Here is a 13,554-nt window from a genome sequence, read left to right as displayed (position 1 = left end):
ACCACCAACAACCATTATCTCCACTGGAGAGACAACAATGTCTATTGTTGTCATCAAACCGTACATTTTTCTTTCTCTCATAGTTTTAAAACTCATGGTTTAGCCTCATGAATCCCTTCCTGTTTAGCTTGGTGTTGCCTAGCAATGAGGCTAAGGAAATATATTCTATGACATGTTTAACAGTAAAGCAAAACCAATATTATGAGTAAAGCAATGATGGATAGTTTGAGTGGCAGGTGGCCGTGGTATAAGCCCGATAACGGCCTCCATGTTTGCATACGTTCCCTGATTATAACGGATGATGCAGAGGAAAGAAGCACTCGATACATACAACAGATTGAAAGCAGACATACTGTTTTCAACAGACACCGTTCAGTCAGCGTTCTCAGTATTAATAGCTTAACAGCCAAACGACCTTTTTAACTAAAGCTTGAGTTTCTGGCTCTTTTACAGCACGAGTCCCACTAGCTGCTGGATGTATGCTGTAAAAATGATGAGCCAGTTTACAGCAGAGCTCCACAAGCATTATGATCTGTGAGACAGGGCCGGTATATATCTGACCTTGTGTTTTGAATTTCACAGCCTATAAACACAAATTAGAACCAGTTCAATGCAGCGGGAAGAGGACAAGAGTCCACACTGCAGCAGTGGAGATCTTTCCAGGTCCTGCTTGTGAATAAGTGCCTCACTCATCAAGAACACCACCACTAGGTGTGTGTGGTTGAAACGTATTATTCATACAGGCCAGCAACAACCTTTTAGCAGGCTCTTGAAAATCAAACATTTCAAACATCTGGGTAAAATGCATAATTCTAGTAATCCGATCAGAACAGCACTATAACAGCACTATGCGTATGTATAGCAAGAAAGTATCTCAAAGACCACCTCTATGGAGATGGGGAATGCACTAACACGACACTTAAAGCGCAATTAATGAAACGGACACCCAGAGAGCAGAACCTCAAACTCTAAACACATCTTCTCCTTTGGACTCAATTTGCAATTCAACATGGAACTTTTTGCAAAATACTGCACACCGTTCTCTATCTCTCTCCGCCCTTGGCAGGAGTCTGACATAAAGTCACAATACACATGACACCTTTCCAGACATGTGGCTGCTTGATGGTCGACTCAATCATCGGGATGTACGCAGTATGAAACCCCCACAGGTGAGTGAGTACCTTTGTGAGGATGAATAGAAGTCAGCAGAGCAGCGAGAGGCCTTATTTCAAAAAAATGTATCAGCAATTGAAAAGAAAAAGTAATTCATGCTTTCTTTTTTATCTCCAATATGATTATCCTCATGATTTTACTGTGTTTGTATTCTATTTAGAATATACTCAGTTCTGCATTGATGTACTGATGTTTTACAACGTGGAGATAAATGAATGTTTTCATCAGTGTCCAGTAAGCAGTGTTGTGTCTGGTCCATATCCTCTAACAATAACTAATAAACTCAGTGTCCAAAAAGTTCTCTTCAGCCCCTGAATCAATGAGTGCCGACAGGTGCACAGGCCCAGATGATAAACCCAGGGTGGCAGGAAACAGTGCACGAGGCTTAGAATGGGGAATTCTCCCTGAATCGCTTGCCAGCACCCCCAGTCTTACTGGCGAGCAAGGAGGAAGAGCCTGAGCTGATAATTTATTACAGCACCGATATCTGATCCGTCTCCAACAAAGGAAGAGTTGAGGCCTATTCAAGAAGAGGAACCATTGCAGGTGGACAGCAGTAAGAGGAGATGGTGGTTAGATAGAAACAGAGATTTAAAGTGCTAAAAGGTAACACAATAAGTAAGTGAGATCATAATTATTGAAAGGATATCTATAGAAATGTGTGATTTATCCTGTAATCATTATTTACTCAGTATGAGTAAATATATGGCTTTTCATGTGATTGTTTTATGATAAATCAAGTGTGTTGAATCAAGTAAGGTTTTGACAAAGTGTGATGAAATGTGAAAGAATATGACATGAACAAGTATACAAGCTGAATAGGATAAATGCAATGATTAATCCCTCTGTGACCTTTATGATATGTTTGTGCACTAAGCAAATAGGGGAATGAAAGAGCTGTAAGTAAAGGTACAGTAAGGGGGACAAGCGGATGCAGATGACTGGTAAAATGGGAATTCCCTGAATTTAAATAGTTGTTTTGATTAACAGATTAGTAAAATATTTAGCAGATCAGCATAACATTGAACAAGGTTGTCCGTAGGCATGAACTTACTAGAAATGGGGTTGATGTCATGGTCAAGTGACTTGTTTGTGTTGGTGAAGGTGATCACGTCACCTGATCTGCCTCAAGCTTATTGGTGAGCTAATGCAATATGTTCAAATAGGGACTTTAAGATGGAATTTTTGAGAAGGAATAAAGACTTCATCGAGTGCTGAGGGACACTATGTTGCTTCGTACTGTGATTCAAGAACAGTTATTCATCTGAAGTACAGCTTCAAGCTGAGAACAACAACCAGTCAAGATTTCCCTGACACCCAAACCCTCGCTCCCTGAGAGGACCTGAAATGGAGGTTTGGTACCTGTTGAATAGAATCTTCTTCTTCTTCTAGATCAATCCTATGACAGAGAAGTTGTTGTCCATTAAGGAGAATTTTGGATTTTTTGCCTTTTTGCTTTCAGCCCTGTTCTTCAGAATCAAACAAGGTTGTGAGTATAGCAGCATTAGGGAAGTAAGATAGGGACAGAGTTTGATTTTGTTGAATTAATTCTGTATTGATTGCATTTATAACAACTGATTGATATTACTCTACTATTGCTGTAAGTTTCAGCATGATGAATTCACTTGGACGACGCAGGACTGTTGAAAAGGGTTGGGTGTGTTTCGATTGTGTTGCACCTGTTGGCATGATACATCTACATGTTCCCATGCTCCTTGACGACCGGGTGATGTGGTGTGTAGGGTGTCTGCTTGTTTTTTGACCCCTGCACGGTTAGGCCATGGCTGTGCCCATTCTAGTTATGTACTACCTGGGTTGGCTAAGGGCCCCTACTTATTATAAAGAAAGAAGTTGGCTCCCGTGACCAACCTGTCAGGATTAATGTGCTTGGGTCAGTGTTATGGCAGAGAAAACATTAATTGGCCTCCAGCGACTGTACTCAAAGAGTCCAGTAAAGGTTGCAACCTGTGTGAGTTAGAATGAAGGTTACAATATTGTAACCCTAGATCTATAAGCACAGGTGGAGCCCTCTACTATAGGGGCCCTGCTGCTACTATGCCACTATTACTACACTCGCTAATGAGGGTGTAGGATGTTGAGCAGCGATGTGTGCTGCCTTATATACTCTGGTGTCCGAACGTATTTGGGTAGGTCTGATTGGACGCTCTGATTGGCCATCTACACTTCTCCACATGTTGGTGTGGAAGAATGCATGCTTTTGATTGAAGGAGAGTATTACCCATAGAGTCCAATAAAGAGCTCTGCTTGTGAATATAGACCAAGGGTTACAATATTGTAACCTTTGCTATGGCCAAAAATGTGTTTTGTGAGGTCAAAGTGACCTTTGACCACCAAATTCTAATCAGTTCAATCTTTAATGCAAGTGGATGTTTGAGCCAATGTTGAAGAAATCTGCTCAAGGCATTCCGTGAAGTTGGACATGAAGTCACTGTGATCTTGACCTTTTACCACCAAAATGTAAACAATTCATCCTGAAATCCAAATGGACTTTTTGTCAAATTTGAAGTGTCCTCTTGAATGTCCTTCCAGTAAAGAACATGTGATAAGACATCCTCTAGGATTCAATTCCAGTGGAGAAAATGTTATGAAGTGCTCTTAAGGGTAGTTTCTGCGTGCTCGTGCCCCATCGCGTGCAGTTGCGCCTCTACCCCTCAGACAGCCTGAGTCTCAGACAGCCTGAGTCCTCCACTGGACGGACGTGAGGTCACAGTGACCTTGACATCTGACCTTGACCACCAAAATCAACCAGGCACACAAATTCACCTTACCTCCAGGGCTTCTGTAGAGAACCCAGCTTAAACCATGGTAAGAAATAAAGCACTTTAAAAGAGTGAATGTGTAGCAGTTTGTGTGTTTGAACTTATATTAACAGGTCAGGTAGGTTCGGATTTGACGAGGAGATAATTGCGGGTAGCGGGACGGTCCTTGCACTGAGTTTTGTGGGTGTGGACAGGTGCTCTACAACTCTACAAGCATAGAGTGGAGCAGCTTGGTATTGAATTGACAGATGTTCATGCTACTCGACTGAAAGACCAACTGCTTTTGCATATCCCTCTGCTGCAAGCTCATCATAAAGGACGAGCCATCCTGCTGGCTTTTGAGAAAGATGTTGGCTCCATCCTTGCGCAAGCATCCAAGTATGGTAACGCAATTCATCTGGCAAAAGCTGCTGCAATGATCAGACAGGACATGCTTCATCACAAGTCCAAAAGGAGAAGATGTCATTAGCAATACAAGGAAATGCTTGGATGCTATGTCCCCATGCTCTCATGAGGAAGCAGACACCCGAATATTTGTACATGCCAGGGATGCAGCAATGGAAGGCATCAAGTCCCTCATCATGACACTGATGTCCTTGTCATAGCGATAACTATACTGCCATCCTTACAGGCCATTGGTCTTCAGAGTATGTGGATTGTGTTTGGCCAACGAGCCAGTGTTCGATGGATTCCAGTCCATGAAGTAATAGCTGCAATTAGGACTGACAAAGCCAGTGGATTACCGTACTTTCATGCATTCACAGGCTGTGGCATTGTGTCTGCATGTCATGGGAAAGGGAAGAAGACAGCATGGCAGACTTGGAACATTTGTGATGAAGTTTCTGAAACCTTCACCAATCTCAGCCAGCATCCAACATCAATTAGTGACCTGGACCTGCAACAGTTAGAGGGATTTGTTGTCCTCATGTACGATAGATCAAGCGCAGTTACTGGTGTGGATGAAGCAAGACTGGATCTCTTTGCCCGCAAACAAAGGCCCGATAACTCGATTCCACCAACTCAGGCAGCCCTGACAGAACATGCAAAGTGTGCTGCTTATCAGGCTGGGATCATCTGGGGCCAGACAACTATCTCCAGGCCAGACATCGGCAGTCCTACTGATTGGGGGTGGACACAGAAAGGAGAGAAATGGCAGGTATGTTGGTCGACATTACCCTCCATCGCAGCCAGTTGTCAGGAACTGGCCAAGTGTTCCTGTAAGAAAAGTTGCCATGGGAAGTTATTATTAAGATATTAAGATATTAATTATCGTTAATATTATTTATTTATTCAGATGCATCGATACCGAAACACATTTCTAATATCAGTCCAAAATCGACTCAAATAGCTGAATCAGCTATCGTACGTATCGTATCAGCTACGGGTGAGATAAAAGGCCGAAGGTATTTTTCTGACACCTCTGTGGGACACTAAACCCACGAATGTTGGTCAGACTACTGACAGAGTTACCAACGTAGGTGCGAGCTTGCCCCGCTTTCCCCGGGGCAGGATCCGTTCACGCTACAAAATATACCTCCACAACACCCCGCCACTCTCGGGCTCATTCCTCCCCAGCAATGAGGCACATCACCCGGCCACAATACCTCCAGAACATCCGGGACTTGGTTTTATGGTTCCGAGTGGCGGGCGCTCACCCGTTGGCACCGGACGCGCAGCCTCCAGCCACACCCGCCGCGAGGCACCCCGTTGTCAGGTCCGTCAGCCCTCGGAACAGGCCGCGGGGCAACAACTCGTGGGTGGCGGGGGTAGAGGCGAGGCAGTTCACAGAAAAATAATAAAGAATATGTATGTATGGCAAAGATATGTTGATTAGAAATGTATTTGTAATACGTCAAACACAAACGTAATCAGGGAGAACATAAGTTTCTAACCAAATGTAATTGAGCATGCATTTTAGTTTTGGCGGAACGCAATTTTTAGGAGACAGGGATGGCAGGTGGACGGTGTGTAAGAGCTCGGTGTGCTCACTCTATGATCAGCGGCTCAGTGAAATGCTCTCGTCTGAGAGTGGCTGGGATCCACTTGGTAAACACGGTCACAGGGTCGTTTCCTCGCAGCTTTCCTTCAGGTTAACGACACGTATATTGTTGCGTCGGCTGTAGTTTTCCAGCTGGTTGACTTTCTCCAGTAAAAAGTCATTTTCTTTACTTACTTTTTGGACAGGAGAATCTAGGCCCACCAGCTGGTCCTCTGCTGTGCTAATGCAGTCTCCCGCTTCGGTTCTGTGGGTGCTCAGTGTATCCAGCATCGTTTTCAGTCCAGAGATAGATTGGTTAATTTCTGCGGTTTTAGAGTCGAGTTTACTGGAGAGAGCTTGATTACCGTTTCGTATCTCTTGAAGAATGAGGGAGTCTTTCACCCCGCCCAGGTGCTTACTGTATTTTATTTCACTTTCAATTCCCTTATGAATCTTTCATACATTAACTTTTCAACTGCTCTGCTAGAAAAGTTAGCGGTTCGATCTCAGGCCTTATTTCACTCCACCAAATTTGTTATGAAGAAAATTGAGTTCTCTTTTTAAAATGCCAATGGGATATACCTAATGGATTTCTTTTCTTTCACTTCTTACATAAGTGGTGAGTGGTGAGATTTAAGATTCTGTCTAATGCTAATTAGAGTTAGATTCCCAGTAGCTGCAGATACTGAGTTCTCTGGGTTAGAGAGACAGAAAGAGAGAGAGAGAGAGAGAGAGAGAGAGAGAGAGAGAGAGAGAGAGAGGACCTAATGCCTGAAATCGCATGAAATAGCAGAAGAATTATGCTCTAACAAAACCAAGAGGGGCCTTTTAGAGTAAGAAACACAGTGGAGAGAAAAAGTCATGAATCTCACTCAATTCTTAAAAAAGCAGACAAACAGCCTGTACTTCTGCTAAGTACATCTAACCAGAAGACCTGAAATGGGTAAAACATGCACACATATTTAGTTTGTTAAATGTTACTTGTACATGAAGGGTCTGACTGCAAACATGGCCTTGTGCATGTACAACTGTCGAGGGGTTTACCTGAGTGAACGTCCAGGTGAGCTTCATGTGTTTGGTAGCTGCGTAGCTGCACTCCAGCAGCCTGGGTCTGCTGTTCACATCCACCAGACACTTGTTGTCGTCATCGTCGATGGTCGGACTCAGCACTCCCAGGTGAAGCTGCTGAGAGCTGGTGTAGTAGACATTCTGTTGGGAAGCAGAAACAGGGACTAAGGATGGAGGTGTTTGATTTAGGCCTTCAAGGGCCTTTGTGGCAGAAAGAAAGATTCCTTTCACTTTAGCTGTGGAAAAACATCAAATAGGGGAATAGTCAGTCTGCTATCTTCTTCTTAATGTGCATTGTGCAATTTGCTTAATGAAGGTGTAGTTTAGTTAATAATTTTTCAAACTTTTATGGAATTGGAGGAGGAGAGAGGGGTATGACATGCAACAAAGGGTGCCTGCTGAAATGGGACGGGTGACAATGTGGTTAGCTGTAAAATTATTCTAAATAGTATATACAATTGTAATTATATATATATATATATATATATATATATATATATATATATATATATTATTTATATGTTTTACTATGTAGTTATGTGTTGTACACTGTCAATTGAGCATGTATTCATATCCCATGATCCCACTTTAGGAGAGTCCTTAGAACAAAACAAGCAAAATTAGACGAATGACCACCGAGCAACAAACATAATTAATAAAAACAATTAAAAGAATCATAAAGTGTGTTGGGTTATAACGCTGTATCTGTCACGATACATGCTTTGCCCTGTGTGTTCTGTGTCTTTGTTTCTTTCTGTAGCTCCTCACTCACCTAATCAGTTCATTCAGTGCACCTGCCAGTCACACTCGGCTCATTACTCTCACCTGCTCACTCTGCCTCCTTCACTATTTAAACCCCTGCCGCACACACACCCACTGCCAGATCATTGTTTGTTTTCCGACCTACCCGGTTTTCCAGTCTGCCTGTTCTGCCTTTTCCTGCCGGATTTTCCCCCTCGTCTTTTGTCTTGTCCCTGGATTCCCTGTTTGTTTTTGGTTATCATTAAAACCTTTTTTCACTACACCTGTCTGCGTTTGAGTCCTCACCCTGCCCCGTGACAGAATGATCTGGCCGAAGATGGACTCAGCAAACCACGGTATGGAGTGTCGTCTCCCCGACTGGTATGAACAGTTCATGGGAACCCGTCTGGCCTTTGGAGAACCTCGAAGTGTCCAGAAGGCAGACCGTGACCTAATGGACATCCCGGTCAAACCTCGAAGGAGACAGAGGCAGGCCGCCGCCGCTGCCTCGGAGCAGCAACGACCTCCAGTCCCGTCCGCCGCCGAACCGCAGCGACCTCCCGTCCCGGCCGCCGCCGTCTCCAGACCGCAGCGCCCTCCGCGCTGCAACGACCTCCGCGCTGCAACGACCTCCGGCCTCTGCCGTCTCCAAACAGCAGCGATCTCCAGTCCCGGCCGCTGCCGCCTCCGCGCTGCAACGACCTCCAGCCCTGGGTCATCAATCCATCCTCCTGAGCCCCAGGTTGCCCGGATCCCCATCTCCAGCCCCTGGAGACCTGTTCCCCATCTGATCCAAACCAACTTACGATTCAGATTCTATTACATTCATACACCATAGGCACAGCTACGGGAGCAATTTTGGGGTTAAGTGTCTTGCTCAAGGACACATCAACATGTGACTAGCGGAGCCGGGGATCGAACCTCCGATCCTCTGATTGAAGGACGGCCCTGCTCTCCACTTAGCCACAGTCGCCACGACTGATGGAGCATAGGCAGTGCTGAATGAAGCTCAAAGCTGTCGCCATCTTGCAGTGAAAATGACACAGCCGAATCCAAACATGGGCAAAGAGGTGAGGCAGGCTGAATGAAGCATAATAGCTGAAACACGCACACCTAGCTCAAAACTATCAAGCTAGCTAAGGCTACCAAGCTAGTAGGTAGTTATTATAATAATAATATTAATAAGTTAATTTAGTATAGCAACTCTCATTGAACATGATTCACAACGTGCTTTACAAGAATGAAATGCCAATAAAAGAAAGGTTAAAAAAGATGTTAGAAACACAGTAAGCCCCGGACAGAAGACCTAAATGACCTACTGGTGACATAGGGATGAAACAAGTCAGAGATATACTCGGGTGCCTAACCATGCTGGGAACCCCCTGTGGCTCAGCCCTGTTTCTACAAAACTCTCTGAGCCTGAGAACCAAGGAGCTCAGAAGGACCACACCGTCGGCCACAAAGTCATCTCACCATAAGGCTTACTTAGGGTGTCTGGGCTTAGTTAGGTCATTGTGTTTATTATCTTGTTTGTGTTCATTTAAGTTACTGTGTCATTTTATAACGTGGTGTTGTGTATGCATAATAAGCGCTGAGATTAACGACCGAGATCATTAATATTGTGTAGAAATTACTGTGTTTCATACTGCTGAAATTGTGTTGAGATCATTCACCGTGAGTGGGGGGGAAGTTGTTGTTTCATCGGTTCAAAGGTCAGAACGAGTTGGGCGAGTCATAGATCGTCAGCCGTGTTTCTGTAGATGAGATAGCAATCTCCGTATTCCACCAGGGTGGTCTCGACCATGACCCACGGTTGCCAGCTTCAGTTTACTTTTCTTTTACGAAGCCTTGGCACCCCGTGCCTTTGCAGACTTGCGCACAAGCTATGGTTGTAGGCGTCTCCACGCTTTCGGTCCTTAAAAGCCATACAGGTACATCGGCTGGAGAATCAGGCAGCAGACTGGCTGTCCAGGGGAGGCCCAAGCCTTGGAAAATAGAGGCCTCACCCAGATGTGGTGGTAGAGATCTGGCCTGGATCTGTTTGCCTCCAGGGAGTTGACCCACTGTTCCCTGTTCTTGGCCCATGAATGAGCTCCTCCTGGCAAACGAGCTGAACGAGTTTTACTGTTGCTTTGAAAGACAATGGGACAGTTCTGACCCCATCCCCCATGACCTCATCCACCAGGTCCAGACCACCAGATCAGCAGGGGCCCATGCCCCACAACCACCAGCACCTCACGCCACAAAAACAGTTTCTTCCCATCTGCAGTTGGGTTCATCAATAAAGCCCAGGACCCCAACTAACTCACTTACATCCCCAGGACCCCTGCTAATGTAAATAATTTCACAAACAATGCTGAAACGCCCGTGTGGATGGAGATCCTTTTTGTTTTCAAACCCCGGTTTTAAACTAAAACGTGGATTAGTGTGGATGTAGCCTCAGTCTACGAGGACAGCATACTCGCACTGTTGGAGGGTGTTTGAATTGTGGTGTGGGGCAAACCAAGCAGACCCAGTCCCGTGTGGGTCTCACAAGATTCTGCTTTTTCGGCAAGATTCGACAAGGGAAATACTTTATTGATCCTTAAAAGTATGATGGCTGACATCAAAGCAGCCCTTGTGGGGAAGTGCAGGCTTGTTGAGGACTGTAGTATTCTCATTGTACAATTTCTGAAGGGAGCCTGAAGACTCAGGGGTAGGTCCTGGAGGCTCTGCAGTGCGACCCCTTCGAACCCGTTGAGTTGGGAGATGCAAGCCCTATAAAGCCTACGAGGGGCTTTGTAGGTTTAGGCCAGATGATGGGGGAGTAGTGATGAGTCCCAACTTGCCTTTCTCCCCATGGTTCTCTTGGATTTACAAGAGATGATTTAGCTCTATCCTTTCTTTTGCCTGAGAGTGGATGGAGAACAGGGGGGGGGGGGGAGACGGTCCCCACTCTGCCCTGTTTCAGTACAAAAGTTGTACATCAGGGCCACACAGGCCCACAGAAAAACAGACCAACTCTATGTGTGCTTTTGTCTGGGTAGACCACTGTCAAAGGGTCTATTATATGTAATGCAAACAGCGATGGGCCGAGAATAGGCCTCTATAGCAGCCCATTACTGAGGGCAAGATTGCACGCCAAGCACTTTAACTATTTTTGAACCAAAATTGAGTCAGCAAATACTTTTGCATCTTAAAATAATGCATCTTTGCAAATCCAAAGCTGTAGTCTATTCACAGAGAGTTCAGTCTTTATCAGCAGGGAGTAATGGAAGTAGGCTATTTTTTGAATGTTAAGTGTTTTTTTGTTTTGTTTTTTACCTCACCTGCAAACCTCTAAACAACATTCTCACTTTAATGTAGCAGGAAATAAACAGGCCACCTGTAACTGATCTAATTAAGAAGAAAAACATGAAAAATAATCAGTGGTAAGTGATGAAGGATGGAAAAGTAGATCCTAGCTAAATATTAGCTGAGGAAATTTGCATACCTGAAAAAATTAAATTAAAATTGTAATGAATCATTGTAATGAATGCAAATGTTGGCCCAGTTGCGAAGCCTGACAGATGTCTACCAAGCTAAATCACACACCTTAAGTATTTAAAAAATTCAAACCATAAAGTGAGATATGCATTCCCTGAGTCTAACAGAACAACACAAGACAAAGAGTCACGGACAACCTGACATGCGTAAAGCAAATGAAAAGGTTCAAGGTTGACATGTAATCCAAACAAGTAGAAACAGTTGAGAACAAGGAGTGATAAAAGAGTAAGTAATGAAACAAACGGAACACTGACTGTGTGAGTGGACTCTGTGAGTGTGTGTGTTTGCAGAGGAGTGTGTAGAAGCCCCGTAGAGGTAATGGAGAATGATGACCGTCTTGCAGTAACAGGACATTCTTAAAGTAGGAGCCATTATCACACTGCAAACCAGCCACAAACTGTATGTGTAAATGTGTATGGAAAGCCCTTTTAACATTTAATAACTAGTGGTAATAATAATTATTAACTAGTTAGAAATTCAAGCCAACATATCCATAATTTAATTGTGACTAGTCACAATTCTAATTAAATATATCTACAGTTCATTTCTCACTAGTCAAAATGTTAATTCTTGATATCAACAATTTCATTTATTAACAGTGAAAATGTTCATTTTCTTTATACAAATAGTCAACTTTACCATTGACTTTTACTCAAACTCACATATCTTGAATTAACATTTTTAAATTCAATTTTTAAACATCAAAAAGTAATTTCCACTTGTGAAAACCAAATTGCCACTCAGCCCAACTGACTAGATGTTTAAAGGGCTTGCCATCGTGTTGAGCATGTGTGAATGCTGCTGAGTGGGATTTTGGTGTCTGTGTATGTGCATCTACACTAATGAGAGCGATAAAACCTGCATCTGTCAATAGATTGAAGCTCAGCTCCCAACAGAGGGCTTAATGCTAACTTCTCTCCTGTCACGGCTTCCTAAAACCTCTAATAGAAGGACTAGCACAGTGCTCTGTGAGACGGATAGCTACTGTACCTCTCATGAAGGATGTACACATTAACAAGCTTGGAAAGAATAAAGTCTAATGTAAATTAGACTAATTATCTGGTGTTTAATGTCCACCTTCAGCAGATGAAACACAGATGTGCTGTTTACTCGTCAAAGACCACATGACATAGTTCAGACAAAGGTTGTTTACTGTCAATGTACAGCACAGCAGTTTTATGTAAAACAAGACACAACGTTCAGATGCCCCTAGGGGCATTCATCCTAAACATTAGAAACTGTGAAGTTTGACATTCATAAAGCCTTCAAAGATTCATCCTACGTGGAAATGGCTTCACATTCTGGTCATTATATTTGTCAAATATTTAGCCTGAAAGTAGTGTTGGTTGGAAGGTCAGGGGTTACCAAAACAGACTTTGCATGGAAAATGAAAGCATGCATCTTTTTTTTAACAAATGTCCCAGAATGACATGTTTATGCAACGGCCACTGTTGTAATTATGAGTCTTGTACATTGGGGGGAACAAAGTGATTAGTGTGACGGTGTTGAGACTGCAACATTTACATCTACCTAGAGAGCGGGTTCTCTTCCGCCATGTTTCTACAGCAGCCCAGAACAGACAAACCAAACACCGGCTCTCTCTAGCTTTTTATCTTTTGTAAACTTCTCTGTTGGCTGAGACAAAGCAGCCAGGAGGACAGACGACGGGAGGACAGACGACGGGAGGGCAGACGACGGGAGGGCAGACGACGGGAGGGCAGAATACGGGAGGATAGAATACGGGAGGATAGAAGACGGGAGGACAGAAGACGGGAGGACTGAAGACGGGAGGACAGAAGACGGGAGGACTGAAGACGGGAGGACAGAAGACGGGAGGACAGAAGACGGGAGGACAGAAGACGGGAGGACAGAAGACGGGAGGACAGAAGACGGGAGGACAGAAGACGGGAGGACTGAAGACGGGAGGACTGAAGACGGGAGGACAGAAGACGGGAGGACAGAAGACGGGAGGACAGAATACGGGAGGACAGAAGACGGGAGGACAGAAGACGGGAGGACAGAATACGGGAGGACTGAAGACGGGAGGACAGAAGACGGGAGGACAGAAGACGGGAGGACAGACGACGGGAGGACAGACGACAGGAGGACATATTTGAAAAGTACTGTATATAAGGAGTGGAAGTAGTCATTGTGACATCACCCATTGGTTTGTGGACTGACATTTTGAAGCCTCAAGTTTGGCGATTTGGCCGTTGCCATCTTGGACTTTTGTGGAGGATTGACGTAGAGACGCTGTCTCTGGTAGCTGCTATCGCAGTAAGCCCCGCC

At 44.3% G+C, this 13,554-nt stretch overlaps 1 protein-coding gene across 3 annotated transcripts in view; it reads right to left on the bottom strand.

The window, feature by feature from the left end:
• The window catches only part of LOC116394835 (polypeptide N-acetylgalactosaminyltransferase 18-like), a 172,905-nt gene that overhangs the window by 3,543 nt on the left and 155,808 nt on the right, over positions 1-13,554 (bottom strand). For all 3 annotated transcript variants that reach the window (XM_031868172.1, XM_031868174.1, XM_031868173.1), the window contains one exon: positions 6,976-7,140. In XM_031868172.1, coding sequence (XP_031724032.1) covers positions 6,976-7,140 — 165 coding nt within the window. The remainder of the gene's footprint in view (positions 1-6,975; positions 7,141-13,554) is intronic.

The sequence above is a fragment of the Anarrhichthys ocellatus genome, unplaced genomic scaffold (genome assembly GCF_004355925.1).
Source record: "Anarrhichthys ocellatus isolate YVR2014 unplaced genomic scaffold, GSC_Weel_1.0 scaffold41, whole genome shotgun sequence".
In the NCBI taxonomy this organism is placed as follows: domain Eukaryota; kingdom Metazoa; phylum Chordata; class Actinopteri; order Perciformes; family Anarhichadidae; genus Anarrhichthys; species Anarrhichthys ocellatus.
The sequence above is the reverse complement of the archived record's forward strand: the minus strand, read 5'-3'. Positions and strand labels throughout refer to the sequence as shown.